The 19,707-nt window shown below is 38.0% G+C and overlaps 1 protein-coding gene across 1 annotated transcript; it reads left to right on the forward strand.

Moving 5' to 3' along the window:
- Positions 1–7,378: 7,378 nt before the first annotated feature.
- Positions 7,379–19,638, forward strand: CFAP73 (cilia and flagella associated protein 73). The gene is made up of 7 exons (XM_072415323.1): positions 7,379–7,476; positions 10,116–10,221; positions 10,504–10,608; positions 15,049–15,249; positions 15,767–15,988; positions 16,338–16,496; positions 17,726–19,638. Exons 1-7 carry the CDS (start codon positions 7,421–7,423, stop codon positions 17,819–17,821), a joined length of 945 nt encoding a protein of 314 aa, XP_072271424.1. The 5' UTR covers positions 7,379–7,420; the 3' UTR covers positions 17,822–19,638.
- The last annotated feature ends 69 nt before the right edge of the window (positions 19,639–19,707 follow it).

Below are 19,707 nucleotides of genomic sequence, written 5' to 3' on the forward strand. Positions count from 1 at the left end.
GCCTATTTACTGACCAGGAGTAATAGTAAAAGGAATGAGGATAGAAATGTGAGCTTTATGCACTATTTAGCAGTTCCTAAGAAGTGTAAACACGCCCAGTGTTAGCATATGTAAAAAATACAAATATATGGGTACTCAGGATTCTCAGTTCTTAGGTTGAAATGTGCATCTTGCTCTTCCAAATTTCAGGCTAACTGCTAGAGATGGAGTTATGGGAACAGTAAATACGAGGACCTGTGATTATCTAAGATCTAAATGCTGTTTCTGTTCCTCTCTCCCATTCCTTAGATTAAGGAAAGGGAGGAAAGAACAGTAACACAGCATTTATAAGCAATTTCTCAGAGAAAGCACACACTTGAAAGAATGTAACCCTCCCTGACTGATACCTGGTATGGCTACACCACCCTGGTGATGCTGCCCACATTAGTAAGGGTTAGGACTATTGTCAGGTTTTTATATTTGTGTCTTTCCCCCAGATAGGAGGATTCTTCTCATCTGTCATTTTGACTATTGTCACTAAGGAAGCAAGTGATTGAAAATACACAATGTAATGTTCAATCGGAACAGCAATTTGGTGAAAATCTTTAAAGGGAATTTCTGCTCTCAGGAAAGATTTGCTCCTACTTCCTGTTCAGTGTATATGATGAAAGGTAAAGGATAATCTCCCAATGGGACAAAAGAAAAAAAAATGACAGAGATTTTACCTCTTCTATAACACTGGGGAATGCATTTTTTGTTGAGTTAGATCTTACACTCTTTTCTTTAACTAATTTTTGGGCAGTGAATCCAGAGATGACCCCAGTTTTTTGCTATCACATCCAGTTTTATGATACAGGGTACCCTCAATTTTTGTCAAAAAACATACAAATTTTACATACATTGAAAAAATAATAAAATAATAACTTGAATGTACCGTATTTTCCAGCGTATAGGACGACTGGGCGTAAAGGCGGCCCCCAACTGATTGGTTAGAGTGGTCTGCCAATTAATTGGCAGACCACTCTAACCAATCAGTTGGGGGTCGTCTTATACGCCCAGTATTGTACTGTTCCTTCTGCCTGTCAGATCTCGCTATTGTGCGAGAACTAAGAGGCAGAAGGAACAGTACAGTACTGGTAATTGGAGGAGGGATACAGGAGGAGGTAACAGCCTACACTGCCCCTCGCGCGCTCCACACTCCTCCTCTGCTGGAGAGCCAATCTAGACTCACGTTCTCCTCTGTGTGCAGCTTGCTTCCCCTTGCTTCATACTCCCCACACAGAGCGGGGACTCGGCCGCGCCGGACATATGATGCAAGGGGAAGCAAGCTGCAGGTAAGTACCCGGCGTATAAGACGACCCCCAACTTTGGCACAGATTTTTCGGGGTTAAAAAGTCATCTTATACGCCGGAAAATACGGTACTAATTATTTAAATTTTCTTTTGTTCAGACAAAGGATTTATTGTTACTCTGTGACATTTTTTTTACAGTAAAACATTTGAAAAATAATCAGGTAAGTGGTTAGGGTAAAAATATACACCTATAACTTTTCCTGGAGTGTTTAGTGTTAGTACAATCCTGCCCGATAATCGAACAATAGTCAGCCATCATATGTACATCCCATCTACCCTGATGCCGTCCTTCCATGACCTTCAAATCTTGGTGGAATTGTTCACCTTGCTCATCACTGACTGCACCAAGGTTTTCCGGAAAGTTAGAAAGATGGCTATGCAGAAAATGCACCTTGATACTCATATTGCAACCAAGCATTTTGTAGCCCTCCAAGAGTTTCTGGTCAATTTCTGTGTAATTATTTGAAAGTCCTTGACAATGTCTTTGAATGATAACCAAGCATTCTTTTCGACTTCAGACATTGTCCTGATGAAATGTTCATCTTTAATGGGCTGCCGAATCTGTGGACCGCCTTTATTTTTTCAAATGACAGGCTAGGAAATGCCAAAATGAGGTACTTGAAAAAGTCTCCATCAGTTGGCAAAGCTTTACTAAACTGCTTCATCAGACCCAGTTTCAGGTGCAGAGGTGGCTCATGTAGAATGTTTGGAGCACCTGGTTTTAGGGCAGACCTTGGAGGCCAATTTCTTTCCACCCAATGCCTCTCACGAACTCTGCTGTCCCACATGCACAGATAACAGGGATACTTGGTGTATCCGCAATGCTGACCAAGAAGGAAGCATACCATTTTAGGGTCAACACAGATGACCCAATTGTGTTGGTGATTTTGCAACAACTCAGTGATTCTCTTTATGTCTGCATATTCTTCCCAAAGAGAAACTGAATGGCCAATTGGGACTGACCCAAATATATTGCCATTGTGAAGGAGGACACACTTTAAGCTCCGCTTTGAGCTATCCATGAATAGTCGCTATTCAGTTGAGTTTAAATAGCCTAAACAAATCCACGCTACAGTATTCACATTTATATAAGAGGTAGAGAAAAAACCTGACGTGATAGACAAAACCTAACTGCACTTTCGGAATCAGCATACCTATTTTAGTGTAAATAAGCCTAAAAATTGAAGTCAACCAAAAATGTGTTCAAAATTGTTACCCAGTGTAATCTGTGCTATAGTAATGTGTGACGGTAAAATATGCCTTGCTGATTCCATTATGGACGCCTGTTATTTTCATACTTTTTTTGGACTCAACCTGGTTACGCTCAACCAAGTTATACTGTGTGTGTGTCGTGATAGATGAGGAGGAAATATGCATAATAAATGTCATGTAAATGAATTTGAAGATAATTAACTAATCACTATATAACATATATGTGATATATATATATCACATATATTAAACACAATTTTAAATTTCAAAAATCAGTTCAATAAGTCTTCATAAATACCTTTTATCCTTTGATATGAGAACTACAAAGCTTGTGCCTGTAGCCTTCCTTTGTAGCCACTCCATTGTGTCTTATATATATATATTGTGTCTTATTATATATATAGCTGGGACCAAAAATGTGAACACCCACACCTAGGAAACATATTACAAGGAATTATAGGACATATAGTTTTCTTAGGCTAAGTGTACACTAAAGAAATAACACTTTATTTTTTAGGTGGTACAACACAGTTAAACCACATTTAAAAGCTCCCTAAAAAAGTTACTGGTAATATTGGGGCAAATAGAGTTAGAAAAAAACACTGAATTAAAAAAAAAAACACCACTTTGCAAAACTTTGCAACTGCTTACTCACTGGTTGAAAACGCCTAGCGTTACCACCTGTTACCACTCCAGGAGCAGAAAATCCAGGAGCAGAAAATGTGTTTTTACTGCTAGTCTGAATTTAACTTTATAGGAATAGGAATGCTGAAATTGCAACTGTTTTGCTGCCCTCTAGTGTTCAGTCAGCATCGTGAAAACAGCCTCTACAATTGACAAGAACAAACACATAAAAAATATATTTGACTTACGATTGATATATACGATTGTGGGTTAGTTGGTGTTTTATGTCCTAATGTTAGGATTGTGAATTTAAAAAAATCTTTGAACTATACTGTTTTTTTATAGTAAATAAGCATTACATTAGATTCAGTTTATTACCAACCACAATTGGTTGCATTAAAAAAAAAATTTAACTGGAAAGACAAATACAACTGTACAAATGAAAGAAATCGAATTATTGGTCATTTTAGTTTGGTTGAAATCATGCAGAAAACTGGGTGCTTGAATTCACTTGTTTATTTGAAAGCATAGAACAAAAGTAGAAACCTATTCTTCTGGACGCCACTGTAGAGAGACATTTTTTCCACATCTGAAAGTTTGTTTTTTTGTAACCGGTTCCTCAAAACCTGAAATCTGTCTCCTCAAGAATAAAATGTTGGGAAAGGCTGATATACATGATAATGACTTGTCTCTCTATACCAGGTAGGGCTGCCATTTAGATCTAGGGACTGGGTTTTTTTAACTTTTATTTTGAAAAAAAGTGACAGGAAGATGTATAAGGATATGATGATACATTTAAAGGTATTCTTCAAATTTGGACAGACTGACAGACCAGGGAGAGAAACAATACGGCCTGTTTACAGGTATTTAGGTATATGTGTGTATGGAGTATGGTGCATTTATAATAGTTCTGCAACACAAAACACAAATATGAATATGCAACACACCTAAAATATTGGGCCCTAATGCAATGCAGGAAAAAAGAAAAGGTAATATTTGTGCATTAAAGCACAACAACAATGTAAATGAAAAAATAGTTTTGTTCTGAAGGAGGGTGGTTATCCAATGTAATAATGTGCCACATCCCAAATGTCTTGGATCCTTGATAGCCGTCACGTGTTTGAGGGGACTGTTTTTTCTTTAAGAAATACTGGTGATTTGATATGTCAGTTTGGTTTCTGATGAAGTGGACTTTGTCTGCGAAACACGTCAAGATATAATTGAGCATAGTAATTGAAATCACTTTTTGTTTGTTGTTAAGTGTCTTATAATGAGAAATGAAAAAACTTGTAATTTTGTTAAATATTAATTAATATGGTTTAATTAGTTGATTGTATAAACATAGGTCCTTTAAAGTCCCACATTCTCTTTCCCTCCCCCAATTTTCCCCTAAATTAACAATGTAAATGAGACCTAAAGTTTTACCAGGCAGAAAGAAAACTGTTCATATTTACACAGAAAATGTATACTTCTTCGTAAATACTGTCCTCACTGATAGGATCTTTTTACTCTTTTTTGTTCTGTTTTATCATCCATCACACAGGTCTACTCTTTGTCCACCTTTTTCAAACACTAAGGCTCCTCTCTTCTGGTCTCCCTACAGTTAATTGTTTTCATCAACTCCTGGCAGCATAAAGCTGATAGATTTGCTCCGTGCAGTGACAGCAAAGTCCTGCTAAATAGGGTACATACTCTTAGCCCAGAATGCTGAGGGATGGGTGATCAGTAAGCTGCTGGTGACCACCATTAATAGTTAGCCAGATCGGCATGCCAGGAGCTGCCAAATGGAGTTACCTACAGAGGAGTACACGAGAGAGCAAGAAGCATTAGAGGGGGCATAGAATGGCACGTTTTACACAAGTAGACATTTCTAATGCATGAGCCAGCTATTTGAGTTTAATGTTTTCAAGGTTTACAAAGTTAAGGAAAGAAAATATAGACGTTGCCTATATTGGCTGACTGTAAGTGTATGCTCTATTTTTCGCCTTATTTTTCTAAAACTCTAAACTCCTAAATATCACTCCATTTTGCCTTATTATATCAAAAGCTAGATCTGTACATTTATCTACAGATACATAAAATGGTGCAGTTTTGTATTTCTCTTTAGAGTATTATGGTTACTCTGACGGTATATGGATAGAAGTAATTGTTTTATCTTCTGGTTTTACAGAATTGATGTTTAAACGTAGCACTTTTCAGCTCCCTGCCTCCGCTAATCCCTCAGCTCTTTTGTAATAGAAGAGAATTGGCGTGTGAATGCGTCCTTGCCTCTTACCACCCCGCCAGTAGTTTCCACAGCAACAGAGTATAAAGTAAGAATGGGTACCACAGAAATACAAGGATGTGCAGACCCACTGTGCAGGAGAGGTGGGCGCTCTGCCTGTCTAACTTCAAGGTCTAACCATGTGCCAGAAATACATACACACATCTGTGTGGATAAGAATGAAGAAACAGAAAATATATTACAGAAAAACATGTTGTATTTATAAATATAATATTCTCTTGCTATTTAAATATAGCAAATTATGGAAAGTTTTTGGCCGAAAACCATGATAGGGACAATTCACTTCTCTTAACATATATATAATTATATATAAATATATAATTATTATTTACATAAAACATATGTCCGCTGCTGGTGAAACCTTTACCGCTTTTTAGATTTGGCTTAAATGAGCACTGGTTCTACATATACATTTCCTCATCTTCCAATCCCCCTGCAATGACCAGTTAGTCAAATACATTATTTTACGAACCCCAAAAAGAAAAATGGCTATGGTAAATTATAGGTAAAATTTATAATATTAGACATTTAAACAAGAATTTAGTCTTTTTGTCTTTTAGTCTTTTTAGTCTTTTTTTTAGCTTTGTTTGAATGCTTTTATCTTCTGATGTAATGGGTAATGAAGTTCAACATGTCCAGGCCTTCTATAAGAAATCCAAATGTAGGTCACAGAGAAAGTGGACGCACATGTGAAGGAATGCAGAAGTGACTGAAACTGATCTCTTGGCAGATTGAAGGCACCCATGATAAATGACAATCTGTAAGGTACTTTACCAACATTCCTGCTGTATACCTTTTATTTAGTACCGTGTTTCCCCGATTATAAGCCATCCCCATTAAATAAGCCACCCCCGATTTTTGAAAAAATAATTAAAATAAGGCACTCACCCGTGAATAAGACATCCTCTGATATCCGATCCTGTGTGTGTCTCCTCGATGCTGGCTGCAGTGTGTGTCTCCTAATAAATGTGTACTGTAGTCTTCTTCATGGAAAAATAAGACATCCCCCTGAAAATAAGACCTATGGCATATTTTGGCATTTCAAAAAATATAAGACAGTGCCTTATAATCGGGGAAACAGGGTATATAGAATGCTTGCCATTAGGTTGCATTGATCTATTGAAAGCTGTTGGACAGTGATTGAAATTGATAGCCCAGTACATGGCCATTTATGGAGCATGAAAAAAACTGTAAAATAAATGAAAAGTATACATGTTTATAGGGGAAAAAGTTGAAAATACAGTTGACTGTAATTACATCCAGTTTATGTCACTTGTCAGTGCTTTGTTCCATCCGCTGCCCCATAGTGCACCTGTAGTCCATGGAGGAGCATGGGTGGAACCGGAGGGAGCAGAAGGGGATCAGCCTGGAAATATCAGACTGGAATGCTGCTGGCAGGACGATGAATAGTAACTGTTTTCATTATAAATAGCCAACATGTATTCCAAGCAGGGGGCATTAAGTGATGACCATTTTGCATTATATTTAAAATTACTTTTGGAATAAGCTCCAAGCAGAGTGATTATTGTTATTGAACATAAAACTCTGATTAGCAGATTAGAGTAAAATGAGATATGAGAGGTCATTCTCTAAATGCTGTATTTATAAAACAGGGAATCTGACATCTCCTGGTGGGAATCATTACTCCTATTGTAATTTATGGGAATGTCAGATTCTCTGTTTTATAAATACAGCCCTAAGTGTTTTTTGTAGCTATAACTCGCTGTCATATGGTTAATAGGCCAGGTTTGAGCGTGTATTTTAACATATTTAAGCCCCTGACTTTATTATTAGGTGTGAATTTCTTATCATTTCTCACACAGCAAATGTGTGGGAATGCCCGACATAAAGATGTCCGCCTTGCACATCAATCTCCACCTCTGACCTGGCAAGGGGGCGGGGCAGACCGTTTCCTTGGTAACGGGAACACACTCGTCGCCGGAACGGTCCCGTATTGTGAGCCTTCATCATGGAGTTCGAGCTGCGGGAATATTTCCGGGCGGCCTTTGAAGACAAGCTGCTAGTGTGAGCAACCTTCCCGGTGTTCTTACCATTTCCTGGTGTCCCCATTATTAATACTATACTGCATTAATATCTACATTTTATTGATAGGTTTTGTGAGGAAGTGTGATCACTTCATTGATTACTTATCTAACATTGGAACTAACAAAAACACTGACATAACAAGATTCATTTGATTGCAAAGCAGATTCTATGAGAGTACAGGTCATAGGGAGGATTGGTAATCCAGTTAGTGAAGGTGACAGGTTCTCTTTTCCTTATTATAAAATATCTATGAATAGAACATTATCTAATATTAGGAATAAAATATTCATTTACCATTCACTCCATTCTGTCTGCCCTCTTTCCTTGTCTCCCCGTCCTTCCCTTTTCTCCATCCCCCTTCATCTTCCCTGCCCATGTCTATAGGATTTCTAAGGATATATTCATATTCCTCTTATTATGTATGTTTCTCATTTAAATAAAATGTTGACATATGTTGAATATATAGATACATACACTTATGTCTGTATAGAACTCTACTTACCTTTCCATGGATTATTTGCTCTTCTTCCATGGGCAGGCAGAGTTTGCTTTATGTTGTCATTGTGTACAGTGGGGTTATTGTGCGAGGATTGATTTCCATTATAAGAAATTTTGTCTTTTACATATTAAATAGGGCAGGGGTGTCAGACTGGCCCGCGGGCCAAATCTGAACCACACTGTCTTTTTTGGCCCCCAAAGGAATCCTAAATATAAATTGCAGCTGGCCCGCCGCTGTATTGAAATAACGCCGCTACTACAATTCCCAGCATCACTTGTGCCAATAGACCAGCGGACTCTCTGCCTATGCGTGGCCCCACATTGGACTGTTTTATAGACGCAGGGAATCGTAGTAGCGATGCTTTTTCAGTTTCAAGTTTGGGCCACGACTTTGTCCAAGTTTTTAATTTTGGCCCACTTTCTATTTGAGTTTGGCACCCCTGAAATAGGGCATTGTATAAATGCCCCCCCACCCCTTCAACCGTTTATGAATAAGCCATATGCAGGTGAAACACAATCAGGGGGCTGGATTCTCTTTGTCATCTGGAACAATACATATTTTCGCAAAGCAGAAAACATTAGTGGACCAGGACCCAGCAATCTGATGAACCCAGAGAGAAGGAAGGTAAACTAATTAGGCTCAACTGATAAAACTACAGTAAAATATGTTAATCAGTAGACAGGGATCTGATCATCATCCTCAAGAACTGCTAACTTACAGATGAAGGTTTTGTAAGGCTACATACACACCTCTGATGATTCTCATCCTATAATGGCCTCAGGGCTAATATCAGACGAAAATCTTGTGTACAGCGGCGCTCATCATCCAGATGACCATCCTGATGGATCCACAGACGAGGAACGATCGTAATGAAATTAAAAGGGAGGGAGCGCAGTGGGGTGCCACTTCATTTCCCCCCTCCCCCCTCCATAGAGCAGAATGGCGCTTTACAGCACTTGTGCAGTCTTTTGTGCAGACTTAGACTTGTCAATGATTAGAATCATGGGTAATCATTCATGTTGACATTATCATACATGTATTGTAAATCCAAACCTGGGTGTTGTATACTCCATATAGAAAGAAAGAAAAAAGAAGTATATATAGCTGCTATCATACACTCACCAGAAGCTTTATTAGGTATACCTAACAGAACAGTGTTCAACCCAGAAATTTCTTTAGGGAAGAAATTGTAGGCAGGTGGCAGCCCCTGTATTGTGACCCAACGCATCAGTAACTACCCATAAACAGCCAAGTGGTTACTGAAAAAAGCTGGGTGGTACACCCGGCTAAAAGGGGCTGGGGAGAACACTGTAGTACCAGGTTTGACCCCCTTTTGTCTTCAGAACTGATGTAATTCTTCATGACATAGATCCAACAAAGTACTGGAAAAATTCATATTGGCATGAAAGCTTCATAAAGATGCTGCAGATTTGTTGGTTGTACATCTATGAGCACACATCCTGTGCTCTATTAGATTCAGACCTGGTGACTGTGACAGCCCATTGAGAATGAGTGGGGGGTGGTAGTGAGTGGTTCGGTACTGCCTGCTGAAAAAAGTGTAAACTCTGGCCCGCTAAGAACCAATGAATCCGTTAGTGGCAGGTTAGGCAAAATGTATTGTCTGCTGCACAAGAACTGCTCTCTTCTATATTGTACAGTGCCAGTAATAAAGTTGTAATACAGGTTGACATTTAAAAATCCGGCAATCGATAGTCCGGTTCCTTCAAATTTCTGGCATTGATTTTGGAGTGCATTTTCAAATTTACCCTTTATGTTTTGATGGCTCTGTACTCCAGAATCAACTGTTCATTTCCTCTCATTTTCTCATTTATTTGCTGCTGTATAGCCCCATTATGTATTCAGCAAGAAAAGGAGGTGGTGTAAAACATAAACATTGTGCGTTGTTGATCACAGGGAAAGTAATTTTATGTTAAATATATACAGCATATATAACCATAAAAAATCAGGCATTTTCAAAAATCCAGCACTCCTCAGGTCCGGAGGTTGCTGGATTTTTGAACCTGTAACTCAGAAATACATTTTCCTGCCATATGCTCCTTAGCAATTTACCAGTGAACGTGAATAATAAACTGAAGATTTGCTTTTCTAAATATAACAGGCGAATGCCAGATCGAGAGGATGATTTCCTTACTCCAGCTACGCGTCTTCTAGAAAAGAAACGGGAGATGACTGAAGTTGAGCAAGCTTTAAATACACAGAAAGAGGTAAAGCCAAATCTTTAATGTTTGTTTCTTTTACCACCATATTGTAATTTTTGTTTTTATATATATTACCTTTCATTCAAGAAGTTCCATCTGCTGTTGTGTGATTGTAAGTCACAGCCAAATTTCAGTTTTAAATACTTGTAATTAAAGCTTGGTTATTGGCCAGAGGTCAAGCCAAAAGTCTATCAACTATGTGATTGGCCAGTGCAACATTGTACTTGTTAGTAATCCCAATATAAAAAAGTAGTACTTCTGATAGTATACCTCTTCACATTTTTACAGGAATTCCAAATGAAGACGGAGAGTCTTCAGCAGCGTTGTGCAGAATTGGAGCACAAGGAAGAGAAGCTTAAGGATTCATTGTTTAAATTTGACAAGTTTCTTAAGGTAAAATCCACCTTCTTTGTCAATGAATATGCCATTATTATTGACTGGCATTATAATGGAATAGTATTGTTCATTGTAGTGTTTTTAAACATTTATTATCTGAGAAACAATTTCTAATATTTGTTATCTGAGAAACAAAGATCTATTAGTATATTTGAAAAGTCTATTTTAACAAATACTATAGGAAAGTAAGAGCCTGGTGTTTGCATGGTTTATGTTGTGTCATGCAGACTCTTGTATAATTCTCAAATAATAAAAAATCAGACCCAGACTGATTCATCCTTGTATAATACATGAAGTGAAAGTAACAGCATACTGTCTACTACGAGTTTACTGAGCCCATGAACATAAACCTAGCAGTAGCCTTTACCCCTATTTTTGGTCTTGGTGTGTGCATTCCTACAAATAATTTCACCTTGGCAGGGTGTCTTCCATTTACTGAGCACTGTCACAAAGCAGTAAAATAAACCCTCATACTTCATTGGTATTGTTGGTTTTACTGAAAATACCTAACACACGTGGGATAATTCTACATAAAAGGATGTCTATTTAGGTTTTAGGGTGTATTTGTGTAACTGAACACGCCAAAGTAAAATCACCTAAAGACAGTGCTTTACCAGGTAACTACAGACCAGTTAGTTTAACGTCCATAGTTGGAAAGGTCCTAGAGAGTTCTATAAAGAACCACATAGAGGAGTTTCAGCTAGAAAATATTATTATAAGTGATAGCATGGCTTCAGGTTAGTGACACAACTATGGACTTTGTACAGAGCTGCCTAATAAGATGGTGCTATATAAATACTCTGTAATAATAATATTAATAATAATAGCAGTCTGTTAAAAAAAAGAACACAATGTCCATGGATGATCGAATTTCAAAAAACAAAGTCAGTACATGCATTGAAATGAATTGTTTATAACCACATTTGTATGTATGTTGTTATTGTTAATGGGTATATTTGAAACCAATGACAAGATAGATGGAAGATGAAGGATCCTTAAAAATCAGTTTAAAGAACTAGGTTTCAAATTTAAGGACAGGACCTCCAAGGTTTTGTTCTCTGGAAAATTGCCTGTGCCATGCGCAACACAGGAAAGGCAGAGGGAGCTTAGGCAGCTAAACGCATGGCTTAAGTCCTGGTGTAGAAGGGAACGGTTTGGGTTCAAAGAGCACTTGGCTGACTTGTCATTGGGGTACAACCTATATGCCAGAGATGGTTTGCACCTAAATGAAAGGGGGTTTGCTGTGCTAGGGGAAAGCCTTAGGGGAATGGTGGAGGAATATTTAAACTAGGACAGAGGGGGATGGGAAAGTTAAATAAGGTGGCAGAAAGGTTAGTCAGGGGTCAAACACTAGTGGAGGGTGGATCGGGGATAGTTGGGGGCAGGGTTATGGATAAATGTATGGAGCTTCCCATGTTACAAACAAACATTGGTATGTGCAGTACTAGTTGTACTGAAAAACAAAAGGATTTGGCAAACTGATGGTAAAAGCAGCAATGGTTTAAAGAGCCTGTTCACCAATGCTAGAAGTCTAGCAAACTAGATAGGGGAGTTGGAAGCCTTAATGAGTGAGGAGAATTATGACTTAGTTGGTATTGCTGAATCCTGGTTTTGTTCTTCGCATGACTGGGCTGTCTATATTCCTGGGTATACTCTCTTTCGTAAAGACAGAATCAAATGAAAGGGTGGTAGTGTCTGTCTGTATGTGAGAAGTGATCTAAAAGTGAATGTGAAACAAGAAATTGCTGATGGAATAAGCGATGAGGCATTATGGGTGGATGGAGTTGAATGTGGGGTTGAATAACACACAATTAATGATTGGAGTCTGCTATAGGCCCCTCAGTGCTAAGGAAGGAATAGAAAATCAACTACTAGCACAGACAGAAAAAGCAGCAAAATGTGGAAATGTTTTTATCATGGGAGATTTCAACTACCCTGACGTTGCCTGGAGTAATGGCACTACAGGAACAGCAAAAAGGAGGAAATTTGTGATATTAATACAAGATAATGTTATGGTACAGTTTTTAGAAGCCCCAACTAGAAATTATACTCTGCTGGACCTAGTTCTGTCTAACAATGCAGAGCTTATAACAAATATGCATATAAAAGAGAATCCGGGTAGCAGTGACCATAATATGATTTCATTTATTGTAAGTTGTAAACAGGAAGCAAAAACAGAAAAGATAAAAACATTACATTTTAAGAGAGCAAGTTTTACATTATTAAGGGTGGCTCTCTGTGACTTGAACTGGGAGACAATATTGTCCTCAAAGAACATAGAATAGAAATGGGAATGTTTCAAGTCTGTTCTACAAAAGCACACTGAAAAATATATTCCAATGGGTAATGAGTTTAAGGGGCTAAAATTAAAACCTATGTGGCTCACAGCTGGTGTTAAAAAAGTCATAAGTAACAAGAAAAGAGCATTCTAAAATAAAAAAAAGGAGGATCACCTTCATCGTTTGAAAACTATAAAGAATATAACAAAATATGTAAAAAGGAGATAAAATGTGCAAAACTTCAAAATGAAAGACAGATTGCAAAGGAAAGTAAGGCAACATTTTTTTAAAAAAATATTAATTGCAAAAAGATCAGATCTGAGCATGTAGGCCCCTTACCTCGCTGGGTTGGTAACTGGGGATAAAGAAAAGGCAGATTTATTGAACACTTTTTGTAGCTCTATGTACACAAAGGAAAATGGCAGAGCTCAAGTCCAAATTCATAATAGCAATGTCACTGCCTTAAACGAGTCACCATGGCTCAGAATTGATATGAAGGATTACACCCATGTGTCCTCAAAGAGCTGAGCTCTGTTATTTCAAAGCCATTATTTCTATTTTTAGAGACTCTTTAGTCACTGGCAAGGTACTGATGGATTGGTGTAAGGTCAATGTGGTTCCTATCTTCAAAAAGGGAGCAAAGTTATTACCAGGTACCTACAGACCAGTAAGTTTAAGGTCCATAGTTGGAAAGGTCCTAGAGAGTTTGATAAAGAACCACAGGAGTTTCTGTTAGAAAATAATATTATAAGTGATAGTCAGCATGGCTTCGAGAAAGGCCGAAGTTGTCAAACAAATTTACTCACTTTTTATGAGGAAGTAAGTAAACAGGTAGACAGTGGAGTAGCAGTTGATATAGTGTACTTGGACTTTGCTAAAGCATTTGACACCATACCCCACAGACGGTTAATATGTAAGCTAGGGTCAATATATTTAGAAAAGTCAATCTGTAAATGGATAGAGAACTGGCCTATAGACCGCATCCAGAGAGTGGTAATTAATGATTCATACTCTGAATGGTGTAAAGTTATTAGTGGTACACCCCAGGGTTCAGTGTTGGGACCTTTACTAACATCTTTATAAATGATATAGAATTTGGAATTAAAAGTACCATTTCTGTGTTTGCAGATGACACCAAACTATGTAATGGAATAAAGTCCATACAGGATGTCTATAATATACAAGCAGACCTGGATGTACTGTTTTATTGGGCAGCCAAGTGGCAAATGACATTTAATATAGATAAATGTAAAGTTATGCACTTGGGGGCTAACAATATGCATAGTCATCATGTCAGAAATGGAAAAGGATCTGGGGGTTCTGGTAGATCACAGACTTAATAACAGCATGCAGTGCCAAGCTACAATATCTATAGCTAGTAAAGTACTTTCTTGTATTAAATTGCTTCATGGAATCAGGAAGAAATTTTTTCCCCTGTTGAAGCAAATTGTACCACGTTTTTTTGTGCCTTCCTCTGGACCAACTATGTCTTATAGGGTTTTATATCTGGTATATGTTTTTTTCCCTAGTGGTTGAACTTGATGGATTTATGTCTTTTTTCAAACTAACCTACTATGTAACCTACTATGTAACTAAGTATTTAAAAGTGTTATAGCATTTTTATAATGTAAAGCTTCTTCATATCACACTTCCTAACGTGAAATGTGCTTACTTATTTTTAGATCAAGTTATAAGCATAAATTGTCCATAACACATTCATATTTAATATGCCTGCAGGCAGAACAAACAATATGTTTAAAGCTTTTTATGGGCAACAAAAAAACAACTGTTCATACCTATTTAATGTGTCTTGTTCTAACATAAATTAATAAAAATGTATCACGTAAATTATCAAGCCCAGTCCATACAAAAGTATGTGATTTATAAAAAACATTGTTTTAAAGCTATTAGCATTTAAATCTACACACTGGAAGATGACAACATTTGCCTGGGTCATAAGGGGGTTATGAATGAACAATCACAAACAGTCATTAGTGTTGGAATGAAGGACCAGTGTATATTAATCCAGGAAAAGTGTTACTAGTTACAGGATTTTCAGAGATGTGTGCCACGGACTCTGTACAAAAAATAACCTTGCTACTATTACTATTTACTAATTATAGGCACCTTATATTCTCATGATTTGATTTTTCTGCAGGAAAATGACTCAAAGCGCAAACGTGCTCTGCGAAAAGCAGCCGAGGAGCGTCAACTGGCAGCTCAGAAAGAAAGGGAAGCCATACGCTTGCAGGCCGAAAATAAGCAGCTGCAAGCATTTAAAGAGAGGCTGGTGCGTAGACAAGAGAAGAGCAGTATATACCAAAATTACCTGCAGAGAGTACTGGAGAGGACTGAAGAGGTATGGATGACATGCTTGTATCTTAATGTTCCGTATAGGACTTATTTTATCTATATATACTGATGATTACATCTGGCCATGCAATTTCATTGGCACATTTTGTGTAGTGGCAGGACATCCTTCTTCCTCCATGGATAAAAAGAGGTTTCTGTAACATATAGTTATATAAACGTTACCTTCCAATTTGATATTTCTGTTAAGAATTGTGATCCAGCTCCCCTTTGTGTGCCTTTTAACAGCAACCCTACTTTGCAGATTAACTTGAAGATTCCTGTTAGGAAGTCATATCCAAGCTGCAATCATACTAGGATTCTAAGTATTTAACAAGACTTGTGTTTGAAGCTGACCTCCAGGCAGATATAAAAGGCACAATAATGCAACTCAATATATGCATCAAGAAATGTATGAGTAACTGTAATTTACTTGGTAAAAACCTCTTGCAATCCCTGTGCAGCAGGATTATAGAAAATTTGTTTTGAACACCATGTTTACTGTATCTCTATTTCCTTCTCTCCAGTTCCAAGAGGTACAGGAGATGATAGACCGATTCAACACCCTTATGGCCACACAAGACAAATTGCTGAAACGGGAGCTTGAGCATCAGGAGAAAGCTGAGAAAGAAAAGGCGCGACTACTGCATTATCAGGAGGAGGCCCGCAGCCAGATACTGGAGCTTAATAACCAGATGGCTGATCTACAAGATGAGTTTGAGAGGGCAAGAGCTGTAGTGCTGGAATGGGTATGAGTGCACTGTTAGAATTATAACATCATATTTACAGAGACTGACTCAACTCAGTAGAAATGTTTCTGAGAATTTATCTAATGGCCTTATGATGTACAGGTAGGAAAGATTGTAACGAATGACTGAAAGGTAAAGAATCTACAATATGATTTCAAATATTGAATTCATCCAGAGCTGTAATAATCTGATAGGTGATTTTGTTGTCGACCATGTAAAAAAAATGAAATAATTAGCTTAGGTTGACTGACCTTTTACACTAATAATTTATTGGCATGCATGTTTCTTATATTGCACCCAAATGTTTAGATTTAATAGGACAATTTATACATTCTGAACCTTTCTGCAGGAGTCACGATGGGCACAAATTCAAAATACTGCAGCTGAGAATACATTACGCTTGGGTCGAATCAGAATGGCAACTCTGAATCTCTTCCAGACCATTACTAAGCAAATGCATATCAAGTCTGATATATCCATAGAAGACACAGAATCTCAGCTTGAAAAGGTGAGGCTCCACTTAACACATTGCCTGGTATGTCTACAGATACATCACATAACTGGAACTACCTAAATTCAAAATGAAACAAAGCAATTTCTAATAGCAATTAGGTTTATACGTACACATTCAGTGTGTGGAAGCAAGGTAAAAAATTTGCTAGATGTGCTTGCATGCTGCCTTATGGCTCATTTCTTTCTTTCATTTCTGGTTTCAGCCAGTGGGTGCATCAATCAGGTTTGGCCCCAAAGTAGGAGGATAAATAGAAGGCTGACATTTAACAGCATCCCAGCAACACAGTAGAATCTGTGTCCACATGGGGGATGAGGGTGTTGTAATTTACGTGAAAAGGATAGCAATTTTTGATTTCTCCTATTAAACATAAAAAAGTATATGTTAGGTTATTTAGTCCTGTGTTGTGGGAATTTATTTATTCCAGAAGATTTTTTTAATAGCCAACCTAATTTTTGTCACTTGAAATGATCTTTCATGATCCTTTCAATTAGTAGCACTGCTGTACATGAATGGCAGGCACCCCACTGTGGCCTCCTTAGCAAATGACAGTGGTTATCTCTGGTTTGTCATTTCATGATCCAAGGTGGATTACTGTACACACATTTTGGGTGACAATTATCTAGCACAGGGGTCAGCAAATTTTTTTGGCTACTAGGCCATTTTAGGAGGTCAAGAAGGCGCACTAGGCCGGACTCTCTCATGAGTCCCGAGCTGATGGCTCCACCCCCCACCAGGAACGCCCCTGAAGGGAAATCCCTTTCCTCCACAATGCATACGGGGAAGAGGGAATGCCCCTGAAAGGCAATCTCTCCCCTCCGCAATGCATATGGAGGAAAGGAAATGTCCCCTTACCCCGGCGGCGGAAGTGTTAACGCCGGCCGCGGTAAATGGGGAAGGGAGGCATAACAAGGAGGCCCAAGAGCCACGGGTTGCCAACCGGGATTAGGCTGGATCCAGGGGAGCATTAGGCAGGAACGGACTACTGGCTAGGCCTGTATCTGGCCTACCCCGGATCTAGCATGTACATAACTTTAGTAAGTTGCTGACCAACTGTAACCAAAAAGTGATGACAAATACTGTTGTTTTAACCAGATTTATATTAGATACCAGGGACAAATGGAGCGCTGTACCAGAAAGAACAAGTCGCCAGCAGCAGATTATAGGTATGTTCTGTTTTATTACCAAGTTCAAACAATACTAATATACCCTTCTTGTGCATTTAGATTAAGATCTGCTTTGTGGACCTTGATGCCATATATAAGGATTTAAAGAAGGCTGAAACAACTCTACAGACACCAGGAATGTCTTCTACCAACTGACTGCCTTCAAAAGTTACTCTCGCACAACCAAAGTCCAAAAGGTCATCATGTCTTTTGTTGCATTGCACATTATGCAGCATTGGCATTTCTCCTAGCAGCTTAATAATAAATTACAAAATAAGCAAGAAATCACTGGACATACCAAAACCTAGGTATATAAACAGTTTATATGTATTCAATTTTGGATTCAGAGTGGTAAGGAGTTATAACATCTCTCTGGCCTTTATTGCTGTATCCCCAATGGAGGTGATTCACCCTCTGTTCTGGTGACAGAAAATCTTTATTTGGAACATATGTTCCAGCAATAACTTGCTGCTTTGGGGAAAATTTCCACTTCTTACTGTTGGAGGTGAGATTGTTCAGACAGCAATACAAAATCCCAGCTATGGTTCTAGGAAAAATGAGCTAGGCTCATTAGGCTGCACAATTGTCAGTATGTTAGATGATTTAGGGTCATTTTATAATAGAGTAGTAAGGTTTGTAGGTCACATCCCTTTAGTTCAGTTTATAAATTATGGAAACCTTTTTGTTCAATAAAAACATTATAGTGTCCTCTGCTGGTGGGTTGTGTATTTGGAAATGAAAAAAACAGCCGGTGTTTTCTATACTTGCTAAAATGTTCTTAGCCTAAGGCTGGGTCTACATGGACGTTTTGTAAAAAGGCATGTAAACGTTCCTACTGCGTTTATTAGCGTTTTTATGCACTTATTTTAACGTTTTAAAACTTTTTTTTAAATGCTGGAAAAAGCTGAAAAACGTCTATGCCGCGTTTATGCGCGTTTTACCGCGATTCTACAAGCGTTTTAGCACTTGGTAGAAATGCAAATTGTAACCCTGGGCAGTGATTTCTGCAAGTATAGGAAGTACATACATCCCTGCATACATGTGATAATGTGATCATGCAAGCGTACAGTGACAAATGTAACAGTATACACAGAAAAGAGTGAAAAGAGTGCAAAGTGAAGCACAATAAAAGACAATGACTACACACAAGTGATAATGAATGACATCATTTGCAGGTGTGAAAAGCACCAAAAGCAAACACAATGGCAGACAATTTCACACGTGCCAGGCATAGGTGTTAATTTTTAACAGCATAGTACATGTAATTATTCATGCATGACACATGGAATAGTGACACAGGACACAGGCTATTGTTAAAACGTTTGTAAAAGCCTCCATTGAAATCAATGGAAGCTTTTTTATTGACAATTTCTAGCATGTATAAACGCAGGAAAACGCTCCCATTAAAATCAATGGACGCGTTTTCCCGCGATTTCCCAGCGTTTTAATTTTTTAAACGTTGCAAGCAACGTTTAAAATAAAGCTCAAAAACGTGCCTGAAGGAAACGTCCTGGTGTAGATTAGCCCATTGGAATGCATGGGGACTTCAAACAAGGGCTTTAAAAGCCTCAGGTTAAACGCTGGGGAAACAGTCCGTGTAGACTAAGCCTAAAACAGCAAAGACTGATTACATCCACCCCATCTAAGGACTGCTGGTAGGCTGTAATATGTTGTTTTTGGTTTTGTGTTTAGATATGCTTTTAATTGTCAAAGCAAAAGAAGGAAGAAACAAACATGCAGTGCATTTTTACTAAACTTCCACATTTCACTGTGTTGTATCATCCAATGTATTCAAAAAATACATCCTTCTACATCACAAGAGGTTTGTTAACTTTTCCTGATGGCAGTGGGGGAATTCTTCTAGGTATGAGAGATATTCAGTTTTAGTGTACTGTGAGCCTAGCATTTGTGGTGACAACCCCCCTATTCTTGTTCAATTGATAGTTATTACTAAACAGAATTTATATAGCACCAACATATATTATGCAGTACTGTTAGTCTAGAAGGTTACCTGTTGCAGTATTATTTGTGATGTTAAATCA

This window comes from Pyxicephalus adspersus, chromosome 6 (assembly GCF_032062135.1).
Source record: "Pyxicephalus adspersus chromosome 6, UCB_Pads_2.0, whole genome shotgun sequence".
NCBI classification, from domain to species: Eukaryota; Metazoa; Chordata; class Amphibia; order Anura; family Pyxicephalidae; genus Pyxicephalus; species Pyxicephalus adspersus.